Source organism: Triturus cristatus, chromosome 7, assembly GCF_964204655.1.
Source record: "Triturus cristatus chromosome 7, aTriCri1.1, whole genome shotgun sequence".
In the NCBI taxonomy this organism is placed as follows: domain Eukaryota; kingdom Metazoa; phylum Chordata; class Amphibia; order Caudata; family Salamandridae; genus Triturus; species Triturus cristatus.
In genome coordinates this window covers 1576126782-1576147344 of record NC_140590.1, presented here as the reverse complement: position 1 = coordinate 1576147344, position 20563 = coordinate 1576126782, and the positions used below count along the sequence as shown (strand labels likewise).

The following is a 20563-nucleotide window of genomic DNA, read 5'->3' as shown; positions in this document are numbered from 1 at the left end:
GGGGTGCTAAGCCAGGATACCCAGGGATGTTTTAGTGTGTCCCCTGGAAGAACGACGGCGCCCCGTTAGCCGACAGGCGGTTGTGGGTCTGAGCAACCGGGGGCTGCCATGTATGCTCCGCCCACCCATCACGAGGGGGCGTGTGAAGCAAGTGGACTGGTGGTCCACGGATGGGAGGGCTGGACCCTCCCAATATTTGGTATACACCAGTTGGCGTTGCCATGGTGACTCTAGGCTTATCAGACGGGCAGGCGGCATAGGGGCTGGCCTGCCCTGGGATCGCCCGTAAGATAACCCACCATGTTTGCATATTGGTTATGCTAATAAACCTGCAGCAATATTTCTCCACTTACATTACAGTGTTGTGTGTTTTATTTATGTACTTATGTGTTTTGTGATAACTGTTGCCGATATTGGCACTATGACTTGTGCGCGCAAGCCTCTCGCGGACGGATGCGCCATCTGCTCTTGTCATGCCCTGCACGTGACAGCCTGACTTCTTTCCATTACTGTCAGCGGATATCACCGCTCCCCCTCATCCATCCGGCTTGTACTTTAATATTTTCCGGCGGACTATCTTGCTTGAATACCAAAGAGCGCACTGAAAATCTGTGGTTTGACCGTGTTTTTGTTGTTGCTTAATGCGAAAAGACTTGCTGACACCTTCGCGCAAGCGCCCATCGTTGCATGTTGAGCCTTTACCACAAGTTCCTGTGCACCGCAAAAGTGTCTACTTCATGTGCAGAACCTTTCACATTTTCCTCTCAAGATGAAAAGATCTCTTCTTTCTAAAGACATTGAAATTAAATTTTACTCTTGATTTACCATCAGCAATAGATTAGGTCGTGCTACATTCTCGTTGGTAGCATAACTTCAAGCACATTTTTATTCTACAAACAGCCTAATATCAGAATTTAAGCTCTCCCATATATGACCTGAATTGATTACCTGCTGCCCTAGCAGATTGAAATAGACTCTTGATTAATAGATGTATTGTATAGATTTTTGTCCGGTGGTGACCGATTTTGCCTTCATATTGCCACCAAATCCCTCAGCCGTTCTGGGCCACCGTTCCGAACCTTAATTTTGTCCTAACCTCCATGTCCACTAGTTGTGCTGGTAGGTTCCATGACAGCACCTTGCAAATATGAGGTGAGCATTCTAGCCACAAAAGCACCACATCGCTTCCAGTAAGGGATGTAGAGCGGCCTGGGCAAGATTTACTAAAAGAGGCCATGCTACCTCTGACAACATCAGCTCTGTTACATTTAGGGGTTCCCACCAAGCCTGATGTGCATGCTGGCCACAGACAGGACAAAAAGAAGGTTTCTGTGGCTTTGGAGGACTCCCTTAAATTAGGGAGGTCCTTCGGGATTTTTTTTCCAAAGGAGTAAGTCTCAGTGGCGGCTGGCAATACAAAACTAGCGGGGGCGCCATGCGCCCATCTCACCTCCATGATGTTCAGCCCAGTGCGGCACTCCCAGGGATCGTGGTGTGACATACACGAGCAGGAAAGGGAAGGACTTCCCTTCCTGCCTTGTGGAACATGACTCCTGACCACTCCTGGAGCTGCTCTCAGCATGAGAGCAGTTTCAGGATTGGTGGGAGCAGGCTAACCCAGTGTTCATTTTGAGGCTGGGGGCCTGTGTCCGCAATCCCCCGGCTGTTTTACAGCCATGGGATTGCTGGATGTACAGTGCGCATGTCAGGCTAGCCGTAGGTAGCCAGTTGGCCAACCCGGCATGCGCACTGTAAGGGGCAGCAGTAATCAGGATTCAGCCCCGCCCCCACCTAATGCTCGTGCTGTACACAGCAGGAGCTGGTGGCAAAATAAAATGACATTATTATGGCATTTTATTAATTACTGTTTGCCTGCTGCGCTCCCAGCAGGCAGGGCAACACTCCTCCGCCAATTAGGAGGAGCCCCCCTGGTAACTCTGCAGAAAGGATTTTCCCTAAGCACAGCTGGCAGAGACCACTCTTATCAGGAAAGCCACCCCCCCCCCAACCCCCACCCTCACTACTCTGCTCTGAATGACAGGGGAGGACCAGAGAGTGGAATGAAAAAGGCATCCGTTTTTTTTTTGTGGCCAGCCAAGGTTGACCCATCTGTAAATAGTGGTACAAATGTTAAAATAACTTTACCATGTGCCTCAATAAAATTGATTTTTTCCCCATACTTTTTGCAAATATTAACATTTTTTGATTAAAGTGTTTAATACAACAATACAGATCTGTACATTTGTGAGATATTTTGGCTAATTTTTCTGTCTCTTGTTGCTTTCTGCAAACTCGCCCAAATGTGATGTTTTCAGGAACCTACACTCTGACGTTTTTAATGATGTTTTTGTGTTTTCAATTTTTAAGTAGTGTGCTGAATTCATTAGCCGACTGTATTTTATAATTGTGCTTTGTAAACTTGAATCAGCACGTTTAAAATAAAGACAACCTAAAAACAACCAGCGCCAAAAGGTCTCTTAGCAAGTGAGACAGAAGAGCATGAACAGGCAAAGACTGTAAATTGCACTGACGGGAAACCTTAACCATAACGTGAGATGGAAACAACTGCTAACATGCATTTTAATTTCCGTGGGTTCTTTGCACAGACTGGAAATACAATTTGCATGTTCTTTGTGACAAACACCGACCACAGCTTGGCTTTTGAAAAAGGGATTGCAGATAAGTAGACTCACGAAGAAATTGTGGTGTGCTTATGCACAGCACATCACAGCCATTTTATGGTAAGATCAGAGCCACTGGAATTAGGTGACGGGGCGGACCACATTATGTGGCAAGGTTGACTGAATTATGTGGCAAGAAAAGGCAAATTATGCAGGGCAATGCAGTATATTCTTATGATAGTATTACTTCATTATTTTGTTATTTCTGCACAAATTAACACTGCCTGGCCAAAGGTTTAACCTCATGGGTACCAGTTTAACATTCAAATACAGCAATGAGCAACTGAAAGGTGACTAATCAACCTTTGCGAAGAGTCTTCCACTGTGCAGCAACACTCTAGCCACAATTTTAGAAACATTTGATCCATTTGAGCTAGAAACATCTTTTTATTAAAAATTTCAAATTGTGCACTAAATGATTATGTGGCAAATTCACCAAATCTATAGTTACTTGTAAAATGCTTCAGCCACAGAATGGCATAATCAAGCATATACCTCTCAAATAAATAATTTTCTTTCTAATATATTTGGACATATAGGATATGGCCTTTGTGACAATCCATACCCAACCATTTAGCACACCACCCGCTTTTTAACGCCTGTGCGTCTCTTCATGGGAGCTCAAATTGAGTCTAGGGAGAATGCAAAACTAAGAGGTTCTTGTAGTTTAATGGTCATTACTGGACACTGCTGACAATACTATTTTACTGAACATTGAAATAGATTTGCACAAGACTATCACTCAAAATCTAGGGAGAGTTCATTTTAATTTAACATCACATTTTTGTTGTTGTTGTCAAACTCTTCCCTGTCATTTTAAATGATTTCTAATGCCCCCAATGTATTGAAATAGTGATACACTTCGTATATTTTATACAAGCCCTGGTCTAAATTTGACATGCTCGGACTACATACCCAACATGCATTTGACCTATGGGGGTTGATGCAACGCTATCAGTACTTGAAGGAAGCTGACCCAAAGCCCTATTCTATGTTTTAATGATATCAGGTCATAGAGACAGCCAGTTGTTACGAGGCAGACCTAAAACCTATGACACTAAAATTAATTGAGTTAACCTTGTCAATAGTATTGGGTTAGGTCTTCTGTATGCTAGTCATAAATTGAATGTTAATTGACAGACAAACTTCTCCAAAATATAAAGTCACCATTCAAGTGCATCAGGTTATAGTGTGTTCTTATAATATGTTTAGACACCTGGGGCCGTATTATAGAAGTGCCCGGGGGCGCAACAGACGCTTGCGCCTGCTTTGCGCACCTCTGGGGCACTTTGGTATTACAGAAGGGGCCACAGACGCTTGTGCATCCCCTTCTGTAATACCGAAAGCGCTGTAGCACATACAGGGCCAGCGCTTTCTCAAGAGGGCATTCCCTCATTTGCATAGGGGTGTGTTCTTATGCAAATGAGGAAATCCCTTTGCCTATGTGCCCGCATCATATTACAGATGCGGGCGCAAAGAAGCTCTCAGGAGATGCACTGACAGTGCGCCACCTTTTGTCATTGCGCCCCCTGATTGCAGCCCTCTGACGGGGGAAACGGGGTCCCATGGAACCCCCAGACATACCTTAGCAGGCGGGTGCAGTCACTCACTGCACCCAACTGCAAGGGGATCTCTAATCCCCTTTAAAATTGCAGGCAGGTTGCTGCCTGCACTGTGAAAACACGGAGCGGCTTCAAAGCAGCCGCTCCGGTTTTCACATGAATGCGCTGGGGGCACATTCACCATAATACGGTGCATATTCCTTGATTGCGCCGGGCACTCCTTTTAAAAAATGCACCCAACGCAATCAAGGAAAATGCGTTGTGTATGTGTAATATGGCCCCTGATGTACACAGTATTGTCATGGTGATTACACTTGACCATAACTCTCATCATCTGTGCCAGATTATGCATATTTGTTTCTTATACCTTAAGGCTGGCTCATCACCCCCCAAACTGTGGCTGTGGTGCACAAATGTGTTACCGAAAACTGTGGTAAATTTTGCAGGCCTTCACTGATATTTGCTCAGTGAGTGAGAGATGATCTTTTTATCTGTGGTTACTAAACCTGCACATTACATAAAAAAGAAAGCATTCAATGTAGCTTGTCATTTATATTAAACAACATGTTTCAGCACCAACCTTCAAGTCATCTAATGTATTCATCAGGACTAAGGGCCTGATTTAAATAGCTGCAAACGGGTTGCTCTATCACATTGGGGATGAATATCCCGTCCGTCGAAATATAAATCCCATAATTTCCTATGGGATCCAGATTCCGACTAATGGGATGTTCGTCTCCGTTGTGACGGAGTAACCTGTCCGCCGATATCTTAATCAGGCCCTACTTTCACCTAATAATTGTTGGGATATGTGAAAGCGTTATGAAAACATAATGTTACCTAGTACCAAAAAACAGAGTTTCAGTATTGGTGTATATCAACAGGCTCCATATTCTAAATCAACTCAGCAATTAATTAGTTTCTAGTTTCTAAAAAAACAGTCTTACATGTAGATATTAAAATGTCTTGCAATTAAAAGATGATGTTAATAACCTGACCCCATCAGCAGGGTAATTGTGTTCAATCCTCCCTTTTCCTAGACATTCTGTCAGAATCCCTACAGAATTGTAATGCCTTCAGTTAATATTCACATAGCTGCCACCGCTTGTTAAGCAGTTATTAAAATGTGATAGGGCACCATGATTTTTTGCAATTATAATTCTCTCTTTACTCCTACAACACAAATTTATGAAGTAAAGCTTTTCTTTTTACGATAAGGTAGGAGCCTCCTGTCTGCACGCATATACAGGTATTTAAACATGTTTACTGGGAAGGAGACTCCTCACAGCTTTTTTTTGGTAAACTATTTGGAGAAATCACAATTTTTGCAATAGCATTGTTTCCCAAAACTACTGGACTGATGCATGTCACATCACACCACCTTTCAGCCCAATATCATCGTAGGCAGTGACATCACATTGCCTTTGACCATGATGACAGCTTGTTGTATTTTCAGTCAATCAATAAATCTTTATTCAATCATTAAAAACCAATCATAAAACCAACAACTACATACATAAAGAAACCAGCAATACAAAATAAAATAATATGACCAAATCGAGCCAACAGTTCATTGAACTTCTCTTACAAACAACCTTTAAAAAAAAATACCCTATGTCATAACAAACGAACTCATTCGGAAGAATGCTCAAGAAATTAAAACCATATAGCTTAAGAACAGGTTAAAAAAACTTCTTGAGCAATGGTTCCTAATAAAAACAAAAAAAGATAAAATGCTCTAGTATTTTCACAGAAGACTCATCCCAAGGACATATTAAAACAGCTGTGGTGTCATATTGCCCCAGTGGAAAAAAGAAATGGGATCTTGTAGACCCCAGCTGGAATTCAGCAAAAGCCGCCTTCCCCTGGAATTCTTGGTCCAGGTCAGGAACATCTCCATGTTTGGTGAGGTTTGCACCATGACATAATCCCGTCACAGTGGTTTCGCTAATCCCTCCATTTACCTGATGCCTTACAAAATTACAGATATTGTTTCATAACCTAGTAAATGTCTGCCTTATTAAGAAGGTCAGGGGTTGTAATCAAATCAGTTCTACCAATTCCTTTTGTAGAGAACTCTACATACTTGAGCAATCAACTAATAAATCTATCAAAACCTAAATATGTGCCTACTGTGAAGTGATCCGTGGGCAGAGAGATTCAATGCCCGCTGTGTGGAGGGAGACCACTGGATCTGCAAGCAGCAAGGCAGTGTAGAAGATGACATCTGTGATCATTTACCTGACAAAGAATGGCGAAGGCAATGCCTGGAAATGTGAAGATCGGATCTTCTCTTCAGAGTTCAGCCTGAAAGGGTAATAGATTTCTGATGATGCTGTGCTTAAGTGATCAATCACAAGCTTGGCAGCTGACGTTAGCTTTCTGTGAATAGAACATTTTCTGCTGATGTTCCTGTTAAGCCCCTCTCTCTTACAGCCTGTCATGTTCGTCTGTGTACGTAACGTCGCGGTGATGTCGCTGCCCGTGTTCCTATTGATCCGTGTTATCCTGAGCTCAGTGTAAGGAGGACACACAGCCTTTAAGAAGCTCTGCTCCCATGGCTTTCATTGTGAATGGAAATACTCATAGTTAGTATAGTCAGAAGGGGTGTCAATAAATATGCATTTACAATCTTTCATCCCTCTAGACTCACATTGAGCTTCAAAAAACTACACAAGACAGTTTTGAGATTGTTTGTGCAACCACAAACAAATGTGCCAGGTATTTTGATGGGTGATCACGAGATACAAAAAGAGAGAGAGAGAGTGTGTGTGTGTGCACTTGTGTGTGCGCATGCATATCTATATGTGCATGCACGCACCCATGTATGTGCTCATGTGCATCTTCATACACATATGCATAGGTGCACAGGACCAGAGCAAGGATTTTGCTACCACATGTCACTGTTCCCAATCACTTGAACCCCATGTTAGAGTATCTTGCAAATGTGTTTGTGTCCTTCTCTCACTTGGCTGGATTCTCTGGGGCTGATGTATCAAATAGATGTAACTTTTCAGTGAGGAAACATAGACTCCCATATTCCTCAAACGATTCTGAAAGAGAACATCTCAGGCCATCTCCCTCAAACGAGTTGTGGAACATTGGGCTGAATTTCACCTGACTCAGAATCCCACCCGCTGACTGGCACAGAAATAGAGTTATCTGGTCCGTGGTATTTCACTTCGTGAATGAGCTTTTCAAAAGCTAATCTCATATGGTGATGTTACTGCCTGGCCATAACACGCCATATCCATGGTGTGTCATCAGTAGTGAAATCACACCCTAAGTGCAATAAGCCCCTCTTTCTCACAACCCGATGAAAGATGAGAAGAACAACATGACAGTATCTGTGAAATCACTTTCTCCTCTCAGGATCCCAAATAACATACCCAAGCAGCCTCCCTCAGTTCACACATCATGCAACAGCAAACAAACAGCACACTGAGAGATGCCATCTTGTGAAATGAATTGTAGTAATAGCAACAGAGAGTAGTTAGTTACGGTATATTAAAAAGGAGAAGAGAGCTCAAGATACATTGGGGAGATGCAGGGTGTAATAGTATACATTTGCAAACAGAGGAGAATTGTTTGGAAGTGCCCCCTCCCCCCCCCACAGACAAGAAAGATTCAACACACAGAAGTTTAACTGGAGTGTTGCAGGAAAAAAACAAGACAAGAATTTGGGAGGGTTGGAGAGACAGAAGGTACAAGTGTGTATGTCATCACAAACGTAAAGTGGAAATACCGTCATCCTTAACGGTAAGAAGGAATGTTTCAAGTGACACAAAAAGAAGATTTAAGAATATATTCTATGATTTGCAGAGGCAAAAATGCTTACTACGCTGTCCGTGCTCCAAACTCCACCTGCATAGCGCCATCTTCACACTAGTGCGCTAGTGATAAATACCACGAGGAGACCATTCCTCATGTCTCAAACCACCTAACACACGTTTATGAGCCTTCCCCGCTATACCCTACTAGCATCCACTGGATACAACAGCCCATTTCTGTTCATCCTCCGGATTGTCTACTCAACCACACCTTCACTGTCTGATCTGCCTTGGGTTTAAAGATTTGGAAACCTATCCTCTCCCTTTCTACACATCATCCATTGAATAATACAATCCTGCTTGTGTCCCCATTCGCCCTGACCACTGCTAGTTCACTGTCTCTTAGGGCTCCATAAAGTCTAGGATTTAGGGATATATATCTTGAGAGTTTCTTTAAAAGGAGTACCATGCACAACAGCGAGTGTGGCCACCATACTTTCCAACAAAGCAGAATACATGCCAGTCTCTCTACTGGGCCCGCATTCTTGTGCTCAACATTCATCTTTCTTTTTACTAAGAGTCCATCTGGGAATCCCTCCTCCCTTTTCAGCTTTAGACATTAAAGTGAAGACCTCGGAACTAATTGATGCCCTAGACCTCCATTCACCCTTCTGAAATGTCCAAGCCAGAAATATGGCAGGAGCTTCCACCCAAAGCCCGTCCATGTGTTTCTCAATGATAGCTTCGCTTACGCATGGTTTGGTGTATGCGGCTCATCAGTGCAATCTCATTTTAAGTCTCAAAAATCACTCCACAGTGATATTCCATTGAAGTTTGCTGTAGGCCCTGAAAGTCTAAAGTTAGACCGCTTGAAAGGTTAATTCTGTGCTGTGAGATTGATAGCAAAAATGAGTGGTCCTGCAACAACTTCACCATAACCTATTTAGGTAACATTCAGTGTTTCACGTCAACCCTGAAAACGATTACTTTGGTTGTTAACAGCATACTGAGTGACTGAGTGAGTGAGCTACCACTTGGTACTTTTGATGCGGGTCATTTCACCCCTATGTCATTTCTTGTAATATGGACATTTCCTTTCTGTGTTCTTCCATTCCAATATTTTCTATAAGCAGAATATAATTTATGTGTAAAGTCCTACCCTTTTTTGACAGTGGTCTGTCTCCTTTTGTACTGGCTGTGCAGCTGTAACTCTTCTAACTCCTGGAATTCTCCTAGCTTCACTTGGCCCTTTGCCTCTTCTTGCCCTCCCTTGCTCTCCCTCTATAGTTCAAGTAGCTACTCTCGTGGTAGTTTTGAGGATTGGCATCTTTCACTCTGCCACTCAGCTGAATAGCATCAGTTTAGCCAGCATTGCTTCTCTATGTTATGTCATGTTATGTTATGGTATGGGCAGACAACAAACCCTAAAACATCTTTACGTTAAAATTATTGATTACAAAGTAAATTCTTCAATATTTTCCAGATGGCAAATAGGAAAGGACGGGAACAACGCTCGCGTGGAAAAGAGACTGTTCCCATGAGAGAGAGGATGTGGCATAACAGTCAGAGATGCCTCCTTTGGCGCTGGGGAACCAGGTTTGAGCCATGGCCTCGGCGCCACATCCTGTGATTCTGGGCAAATCACTTAATCTCCTCGTGCCCAACAAAAACAAAAGTGTCCTTGTGTTATGGAACCAACTGGTGCTCATATAAAGCACCCCAATACCTTCGGTCGGGTTTGTGCTATATAAAACTGCAAAAAAAAAGTATCGCCTATGGGTCTTCATCACTAAATGTACTTATTTTCATGCTGCTCACCATTATTCTGCCACTTTGTGAAACTTCCTTTGCTTTGAGTCACTCATTGTCAATGCCTCCAATGGCACCTTGGAAACCTCTGTTATTTGCTACAATACCCATTGGTATGAATTGTGTGCCCCATTTTGCTGTTGTTTCATGCACTCTGGTTCTCCTTTCCCATTTTCCCATGCAGCATCCTTTTCTTTTCTTGCATGTCCCTCCCCACTCTGGAAGCTGCTTTGGTACCCTCACACCACCCTGCCATCCACTCACAAAATGTTTAACTGCAACCAGAAGGCCTCCCAAGTGTTGATTATTGTGGAGCCCTGATTCAGATTTACATATGGTTGGCATCATTTCAGCATCTTGTCTTCTTCAGCTGGTGATAGCTTTATGGGCACCGCAGTGTCTTTTACCCAAGCGTCTATAGTAGGCTTCTTCTAAAACAGCCCCCCGTAGGCCCACTAAATGAAACCACTGGAAATGAACTGTGCCCCACCAACGACAGCCTTCTTTTCAACATAAAAACAAAGTAAACCAGGCAGTCGCCATTAAGATCTTCCAAATAAACTCGTTTTTAACACTTTTTATTGCCAAACTCAACATTGTGACCAGCAGTTACCTATATATAACCCTTTGGGGCCTGGTTGAGTCACCTGAATTGTATTTTGGCCATAGCCCCCACCAATACTGGGTATGCCTGCAGTAGCCCATATTGGCTCAGGCTCCATGAATTCTGTGGTGGTCTAAACCTATTGGGAAACTAAGTTACTGATATTAAATGACATGGGGACCTATCGTGACTGGCATTGACCACGTGGGGATTACACTCTCTGGTTTACTCAGTAGTCCTAGCAGAATTATGTAAATAACACACCCTTTTATGAAGCCTAGCATCCCATATTCTACTAGATTGAGTACCCTAGGAAGGGGGTTCAATGCTCTCTGTCCTTTTTGTCTCTTTAGGATCTCCAAATCTAGGGCATCTTGAAGCTGCAGCTGTGGCCTACTCACTCCCCACCAGAAAATAAAAAAACAACCTGTGTCCAGGGCCGGACTGGCCGTAGCTGGCACCAGGCAATCCCCCGGTGGGCTGCACGGATGGGGGCTGGTTTTGGGCCCCTGGGGGCCATTTTTGTTACTGGGCCATTTTTGCAGCATAGCTGTAAAATCGTCCCTGTAACAAAATCGGACGGAAACCGGCCCTGGCAAAGAGCTTGGCCGCACCCCCAACACCCAGGGCGGCCGGCCGAGCACTTTGCCAGGGCCGGTTTTGTTCCCAGTCCGGCCCTGACTGTGTCTTACAAAATATAGTTGTCAGAATATCGTCTGACACATTTATTGTGTCTTAAATATCGTTTACAAAAGTAGCACCTAATTGGAGTCAATAATAGAAAATCTACACCCAACCGAAAGATATGTTTCTAAATGATATTAAGGAACACATATTTATGTCGGAAGATACTTCTGACAAAGATATTCTGACATACGATTGCACTTGTAGGGCTTAACAAAAGGAAGTATAAATACTCTATTTTGTGTGTCACATTATGGAGCATTTAATCGCAGGGGGGCGTGGCTTCCATTGGTGTAGCAGGTGCAGGGGCCCAAAGGTCTTAGGGTCCAGTGAACCCTGATTATTGCCATATTTCAAAGTTCAAACTGGCCTACGCCGCAGGCATCGCACGAGGGTCTGGGCAAAACTGTAAATGTGGGCCTTATTGTACAGCGACACTGAAATTGACTAGTTTTACTGTCCAATGAACTCTGGGGGCCAGATTTAGCAATTTCTCATGCGGCGCAGTGCAGCAGCCGCACATGCTGTGCTGCACTGTGTGAGAAGGAGAGAGTAACAGAGCCCCAAATTTACTGAAATATGGCACTCTCCTCCCCTCTCCCTAGCGCCAGCGCTGAAATTGGCTGCCGTGCGCCACAGAGACACCTTTGCACCGTACTGCAAGTGTGTCTCCATGATTCAAGCACAGGTTTTGTACTGGAAGGATACCTTTCCAGTACAAAATACTATGCTTAGACTGAGTTTAAACATGTTCTCACTTTGCATGTGTGCTGTACAATGCAGCACACATGCAAAGTCGGAAAATAAAGGAGAAAAAAAGCATTTATCCTTCATAGCACCTGGTTGAAGGGTGTGCTAATTTCTGACACTAACCCCTGTCTACTTTATTCTGTAAATTGGGTTTAGCGTCAGTAACCTTGGGTGGTTGCATGGGACCGCCCATGTACCACCCATGGTATGCTCCTTTGGCGCTAGATAATGTAAAGCACCGCTATTCACTGCTTTGCGTTACTTTCACATTATTTCCAGCGCTAAACAAGTTTAGCCATGGAAAGAAAATCGTACAAAAAGATTTTGGGCCTATTTGCGTCACTGCTGTGATGCAAACAGGGCATACAGTCTTAGTAAATCTGCCCCTTCATTTTCTATGAAAGACAAAGGATAAACGTGACAACCAATGAAAACATCCATAGCAGCCAATAACAAATTCTAGGAATGGACTGTGTCTGCACCTCTAAGCACTTCGCGTCCAGGTGTAAGTGTAGCTGCTTTAACGAGTTATCGCGTAATGGCGTCAGTCACGAGGCCAGTGCAATACATGACATGACATGCCCCTTCACGAAGAAAGAGACAATGGTGGAATGTTTTTGCGGGTAGTGTGTACTTCACTCTGAGTGTGTCAGCCGAGTGCTGCCGACGTGACCTACTTACATTTTAGCATACTCCATTCAATAGCTGGAGGTTACTGCTGGAGATGGGAGATTTCACATGCAAGCATTTCATCACGAAAACATTTGAGGTCTCAAACAATCTCCCTGCGTGGAACCAGCAAGAGATGTGCGTTTCTTCCTCTGAATTCCAATCCTGATGATGGTCTGGCCCATGGACCCCACAGCGGACTGATCCATAAATTATACCCGAATTATCCAGAGAAACCAGGCAAATGTGACACTTCAATTTTGGTTAAAAAAGAAACTAAGCTTCCATTTAATGTGTTTGGCAGAAAATGTTGTTAAATATGACCCCGGGGCCCCACAGCCTGGCCTTCTGTCTGATTAGTTACCAATTTACCTCCATGTTCTTTCACCCTAATCAATGGAGAGCTCTCAAGGGAGATGTGGGCCAGCTCCTAGGCCTAATGACTAAAGTAGATGTCCAAACACTGGAGCCATCTGTGCAGTGTGGCCGGTGAACGTCTGCCTCTCCAAGGGTAGCGGGGTGACGGGCTGGCGGGGCAGGACATGACGTCTCAACATCCTTGCAGACGCAAATCCTCAAGGACTCCAGTTGAGCTTTCTTCTATGCTTTAAAGATGGCCACCAAAGGCGCCCATTAGCGTTTGACCTCTGAGACACAGGGTTAAAACCTCCTGATCGAATCTCTCCCTGGGGTAATGCCGTTTGTAGTTCCAGCCAAGTGGCTAATAAATATTTATGTATATCATAAAGCCAACACATTCTATAATACAGCTCTTAGAGGTCTCCCTAGAGGGGGCCGGCTCGGAATACTGTCGCAGAGGAAATGCACAAATGCTCGGAGGTGTCAGTAACTTTGACAGGTCCAATAACGTCTCTCTACAAGGCCAGACACGTAAAATGTAGGGTATTTACATGAAACAACAACGAATCACATGCGAGACAAGAAATGTGGTGTATGCCTGATTTTGGTACTCACAGTAGCCTTCTTTCCCTTTTTTGATTTCCAGCTTTCTTTGGCAAGTACCTCAATGAATACAATGGGTCCTACGTGCCGCCTGGATGGAAAGAGTGGGTTGGACTAGTCAAGAACTCTCGGTTTTACAACTATACCATTTGTCGCAACGGAATCAAAGAAAAACATGGAGCGGACTACGCTAAGGTAAGGACACGAGTTGAGATGGTCTTTGCTGCACTCGTCCCAAAGAAGCGTCTTGTGGTTCGAAAGTTAAATAACATCAACGCCTCTTTTCCATGTTGACAAGCCCGCCTCTGAAGAATCAATATCCAAGCTGATAGGAGTGCCGTATTGTACGACAGTATTAGTCAATGGCTATCTATTCAGGAGGGGTGGACTCTTTAAACAAGCTGTACAGCAAGCATGGGATCCAAAGGTCTTGAAAATTTAATGACCTTGGTGTCTCCCAAGCTTTGATGGGAGATGAGAGCAGCATGCACATTACTCTCTGTGTATATACTGTAATTTAGGCTCATTAGTGCTCTGTTAATACTGTAATTATGGCTCATTAGTACTCTGTTAAATACATTTTAGGAGCCTCCCTTAGAGTGTGGCAGGCGGGGCACTACACAGCCGTTGTGGAGGAGTACCCTGTAGGCCAAACCGATGGACTGCCGCTCTCTGTAGAGTCAAGTCGACCCTTATGTTTCCATCAGTGTTCCTGCACACTGCTAGTCCATCCACTGCTGGCAGTACCCTCACTGGCTCTGCCTGCTGAAACCCCACACAGTCGTCCCGAGAGCAGGTCTGTCCTAGGAACGCAAATCGACACTGACAATTGAGTCGGACCAGCCGCGCGGGGGGGAATGGGGGGGTGACGTGAAAAACACTGCAGCTGCTTTAGTTATTGGTGGCCAATATTGCAGCCATGCTGCAAAATCGGCCCCCGGTAACAAAAATTGCCCCTTCAGGGGTCCCAAACTGGCCTCCACAATGGCGGCTCACCGGGTAAACGTCCGGTGCCCGCTACAGCCAGTCCGGCCCTACCCGAGAGACGTGGGCCGCCAGTGTAAGTACATCAGACAGTGTGGTGGACGTTCTAGTGGTCTCTTTTTTCTGTTTGGGACTGCCAGGAAAGCCTAGTATGCAGAACTGAAAAAAGCAAAAAAAAACACCTGCATTATTTTGTAGCCACACCCATGCGTGGCGTACAAGCCTATTAAATGACTCGGTTGGAGCGTTATATTGCCTTTTTTGGAGGTTTCAGCTTTATACATGCTGCAAAGCATAGGGGAGGCTGCACAGCATCACTAAAAACCATTGGAAAAGCCAATAGGTTCCAAAGTCAAGGCCTATTGGCTTTGCCATTGTTTGTTTAGACGTAGGCAGTGCTTAATTTGTAACGGCGAGAGTGCTGGTGCCCAAAGCTCTGCCCAGAAGCCGGTGGGAATGCAATTAAACCTTGGTTCGCCGAATACCAAGGCTGGTAGTCTTTGTCCCACCACGAGAAACTTACTGCCTACCCCTTTTCCTCGCTCTTGCAGGTTCCTACTTTCAGCCTTTGTGAAGGTTTAGTCATCTTTCTCTTCCTCTTTCTTTCCGATTTGTGTGTTTTTCCCTCTCTTGCACTCGGTAAATATCTGATGCCAGAAATAAGTGCCGCTCCCCAAAAATAAGTGCCGGTGGCCCCCGCCAGCAACCACCGGCTAAAATTAAGCACTGGACATAGATGTAACTCAACCGCAAATACCACCCGCAACTTTTGAAGAATGGTATTAACACGAGGTGTTTTTGTGACTCCAATATAAACCTAAGTGTAAATGCCCATTTAAAGCATTTTCTTGACACTTTTTAACAGAATCTTCCATCTTACTCTTCAAATTTCATACCAACCGAAATCACAGACACATAAAACATTTCCACTTCCATAAAAATCCCTATGCACGTAAAATTCACACAGAAAGTTCAACAACATATTTTATATTTCTTCCTAAACGTGACATGAACAAAATGTGTTTTAAGATAGCACATTGCACATTTGCTAAAAAAAATAAAAAAATCATTTTATGAGCAGTCAAATCTAAGAGAACCTCAGGTCAGATGCTTTAAGAATACGTGACAAAGTGTAAAGTTATTTTACCTTGACTATCAGATTAAAGCGGGATCATTTGTCTTGCTTCCTCGCAGTCACGGAGTTGTTAGTTTGACGTGTCAGCTTCACGGTGATGAGCAGACAAGAAGACATCATTCTGCGGGCAGCGCCTGACAAGCAGAAGATGGATGAGCCCAGGAGGCGCTAGGCCCGATATTAAAGCTGAAAGAAGGTTTTATGTTCCAGTGTCTTGCATTAGACACGTTTGTCTAGGATGCAGCTGCATTTATTAAATCCTTTTAATTCAATGAATCATGAAGCCTGGAAAGGGACTGCGTGAAGGGTTTGGGCAGCTGTCTCAGAAAGCCATATCGTGTAGCTGAGCTGAACAAGCGATGGCAACTGAATCCAAAAAGCTTTGGCAAAACCAGTAGGTCTAGCCTGTGCAAACAGGTGCCATGGTAAAATTCTTATTTTTTTTTTCTAACAACCATGCAGCAGAAAAATTATAGTAAAAAAGAAACCATGTCCCTGGCTAAACGTGGTGGCCAAATGCATGCAGTAAAAATGTTCAATTAGAAAAAAAACGTAGCTGTTGCATAGAACTTAACTATTGCATATAATGTTAATAGAACAGGAGGGTTGCTTCCTAGCATACAGGTGTACTTAGAACAAGTATTGAAACTCTATTTCGTTTCAAATAACATCAAAACAACTTATGAGTCTTATTTGCAGAAAGAAAAGATATACTGGCTTTGAATTACTGTAACATGAAGACATATTTAAACACACAATGATGACCATAAAGATATAAATGGCTAAACAATTGAAAGAAAAAAAAGCATTGGCAAAGTAAAGTACTGGCTCACAAGCCCTGGTACTAAAATGCACTACTTTTTGGGTGGATGTGCACATTTATCTGGTCAAAACACCATAAGTGCAAGATAGCCAATGGCTCAAGTGGACTACACCATTGCCCAATGATGTATGCTGTCATGGGTAGAAGCTAAATGTGAATGACAGTTGGACAGACCAATGAATGAAGAGGGCTAACCAAATGCTCTACTATGTATAATATAGGTGTTTTTTTCATTTATGATTTTTTAAAATTAATTGATGCTGGCTAAATGGTTAACTTTCTAGGCCAACCCTTAAAAGAGGGCCTACAGATCTCGTCCAGAGTTACTGCAGCCTGTCAGTCCAGCAACTTGGAAGCGAAATGAGTTTACCTTACGGTCCCCTCTCGAATTGTCCGCAATATGGTATCCTCCCCAAATTATTTACTAAAAATGGGGGTAGGGAGATCTATATGCGCCTTTAGTAACGAGAAAGAACAAAAAAACAGCATTATTATTGTCACAAACACTTCCTATCAATGCCATTACAACAAATGAATATCTGATCAACTCCACTTTTGTGAAAAATCACTGCTGTCAATAAACAAGGTTCAAAGGTGCGCTAAGGCCTGGCTTGCCATTCTGCTCCTTTGGCATTTTCCTGGTGCGCTGCCGGTCAGGGGCTGTTCTCAGAGCTGAGTGGGCTCCCAACTACCAATACCCCATTCCAAGGCCTCCTGCAGTGTGGTGCGCATTTGAACATTTGAGCCAGGGCTGATTTGGATTTCAAGTCTGACCCGGCATAAGAAGTGCTTAATTTGTAAAACATTAAGTGCCGGGCACTTCTCAGAAGGCCACTGTAGCATGCACCACCCATACCCTGCCAGCGCTGCCAATGGCAGTACCGACAACACCTGACCATCGCAATCCTACAAGTGTGACAATTCAGACTATTTCAAGCCACACACAGCCATAATAATGACATGAGAGGCTAGTATTATCCATTTCCAATGTATTGACCTAATAAACAGGGCTGTTATGCTCATCTCAAAATTAAAAAAAAGACAGCGCCACCATGTGGTGTACTGTCACTAGAGCTGGTGCTGACTATTATGTGCCAGTGCCGGGCACCGGAAACCACAGGCACAAATTAAGCACTGGGCATAGGCTCCTTTTATCAGCTCAATTTTCTGTTCAGGCCAGGAAAGGTGATGGCTAAATATGAACTCTTTTGAAGCAGTCTAAGCTTTCAAGCATGTGGCTTTAACAAAGAACACAACTAAACAGTGTCCCACTGATATCAGGCTGATTTGCATAAGATGAGGAATAACCAGAAATCGTAGGGTCGTGTGTAAGGCTTGCATAGTATTACTCTCTTTGGGGTGAATTTGGAAAACAAAATGGTGGTGTATAAAAAAATACTCATGGATAAAAACTTTATGAGACACCCTTAAAGGATATCGGAGGCACCCTTCCCCTCCTTAGCATCACAACTTAAAAAGTGCCCTTTCTAAGGCGTTTGTTTACCGGTACTGTGAGAGTAGGAAATGTATTGTAAAGGTAAAGAACACTCAGTGGCCTACAAAGGGTGCCAGGGCCCGAATGGAGCCAAGAAAAATGGCCCCTTGACTTAACGTTCAGGTACCCAAAGGCAGTAGGGGTGCAAGGGACTGCCTACACCCCGTGCCCTCATGTCACTGCATCTGCAGCACTAGTGGTAGCATCGCCCTGATGAATACACCCTAAATTCAAAAGGAGTGGGCGTTGCCAAAATTTGCAATGGTCATTACCCTGACTTCAGCCCGCTGGTGGCACCAGTGTTCTTACCCCTAATTGGCACTTAGGACATTAGAAGATTAGACCAACCCAGTAAACATTGTGCAGTTCATAGTGCTGCCTGTAGCGCTAAAAACAAGCAGATCTCGGATTAAATGGCGTCGTTGACATATTTTGCACAAGTGCCGTATTGATGTGCAAAAGTGTTGACATCAGCCTCTGACAGCATAAAATAACAGACAAATGAATCGGTGTGCATTTTTACATTTTGGTGCACGTTGGGAAAACACTTCAATGTACATTTGTAGATACCATATGGAGTGGTTAATTTGTAAAAATAAAAATAAGCGCGAGGCTCTCGTCAGGAGGGAACTTGCATCAACCCATTTCTTCTATTAGCGCTGCCTAAAATAGAACTAACTAACAACCATGAAAGAGGGGAGAGGATGTGGTGTTATGGCCAGAGCTGTTGTCTTCAGAGCTAGGAAACCAGATTTGAGTCTGCAACTTCGGCCCAACATTCTGTCATTCTGACAAATCACCTAATATCCTCGTAAATGGATGTGTCCTTAACTGGTGCTCATAAAAAGCGCAGGTGTTGATAATTAAGTGTCGGTGCTGAGCACCGGAAACCAATGGCTCAAATTAAGCACTGACAATATGGAAACAGCACAGGTTGGCAGACATTAGTGTCTTTGTTGGCTTTAGGGGGCTATAAAGCTTTTCAGTGAGTTTAACCCGTTTTTGATCTGGACATTTTAGGGTTTTGTTGTGCCTGAACAGAGTTTCTTGAGGGCAGCGTTTTTGGAGCTCTTGAGCTTCCCAGTTACAAATGAGCAGCACATCTAGTAAAGGTTTATTTGAATTCTGGGACAAGTGTTCCTGATTTTATAATGGCATAAACATCACATTGGAAAATTAAAGCTGAGTTACTAGCCATCTGCTAGGACGTCGACCTCCCATCCCAGTATTTGCTGCAAACACAGCTCACATCATCGTCTTCTTTCCCAACTACCAAACTTGCCTGCAAACAGTAGGATAGGTCAACAGATCTATTCTAAACATTCAATAAGTCTTTAAAGTGTGGACAGATGCATGCACTTGCTGTCTGAATTACAAAGTTGTAAATCTGCATTCGCTGGTTTACTACCTGGCACAGGTTTAGGTTTGCAATTCTCCAGGTTATTTCTAGAGTCCCATGGAATTGCAGCTCACTCTATGTAATTATTGAAAAGTTTTCAGAATTCCATTTCCATAAATGCCAAACACTTGCATTTTTTCTTTTTCTTCTCCTCTGCGAAACATTTTTATCCCCATCACCAACCCCCTTTCTCTACATCCCCACCAACATTCAAGTTACTCCATTTCTCCTTCTACTCTGGAAATTGATTTACTCCTGCTCCTGTCAGAAGTACATCTCCAATTGTTTCATCATTGAGAATGGCTCAGACAGGAGTTTTGTCAATACCCATGAATGTGTGCGTTTGTAGACATACACAACTTTAGAGGACATTCCCTCCCTGAAAATCACAACCCACAGGTGATTTATTCAAAGTGAAACTCACATGTGAGCTCATCCTTTAACTCCTTAACCGCGGTGCAAATTCTGCTGCGGTGCGGGAGTTTTATTGAGTGGGCGGAGCCGCGTCGGCCAACGGACGTGCGCAGCACTAGCGAGGTAGTGCTCGCAATGGCCATTGGCCGACGCACGCACGCAACGGGTTAATGAATGCAAAAAAAGATTATTTGTAAAAGTCCTTTGGCACTCATAAAAGAGGTTTTTTTCACATGGAAATCAAACTTACATAAATAGCTTAGTCTATACAGACCTTAAATCGTTTGGCATTAGGCCTCTTGGTCAAGTGTACTTAATGCCTTGAGCTAACAGTTTGAGACATATAGGCTGTTAACTGTGCCAGAGCTGGGATTCTTGTCCTTAATATTCGAGTATAATCATTAAATAACGCCCACCATTAGTCGTATGAACCTCTGTTAGTCAACAAGGAGAAATTATAAGGTGCAATCATTTACATCAAACACCATGAACAGTGAAGAGCACCTGAGGCTTCACAAGAATCAATAAAGAGAGTTGGTGTGAGATAAAGGGTTTTATTAACAAATTGATTCAAACTGATTTATCTATTTAGTAAATATTAAATATTAATCATCATCATTACAGATTCAAATAATCTATTAGACACTATTTCAAAACAAGATAAAATATCACTTTAGTAAGAATTACAAATAATATAAAGACAATTCAGCAAGTGTGTGCCATGAAACAATCCCCTAATCTAAATTAATAGGATGTTAGCATGAAAGGGTAATTTCTTCAATAAGCAAGGTAAGGCGTTAGTCACAGAACCCTAAATAAAA

At 43.4% G+C, this 20563-nt stretch overlaps 1 protein-coding gene across 6 annotated transcripts in view; it reads left to right on the top strand.

Annotated features, from left to right (window-relative positions):
- Positions 1–20563, top strand: part of SULF2 (sulfatase 2) — a 365924-nt gene that overhangs the window by 147624 nt on the left and 197737 nt on the right. For all 6 annotated transcript variants that reach the window (XM_085619425.1, XM_085619422.1, XM_085619421.1 and 3 more), the window contains exon 4: positions 13536–13687. In XM_085619425.1, coding sequence (XP_085475551.1) covers positions 13536–13687 — 152 coding nt within the window. The remainder of the gene's footprint in view (positions 1–13535; positions 13688–20563) is intronic.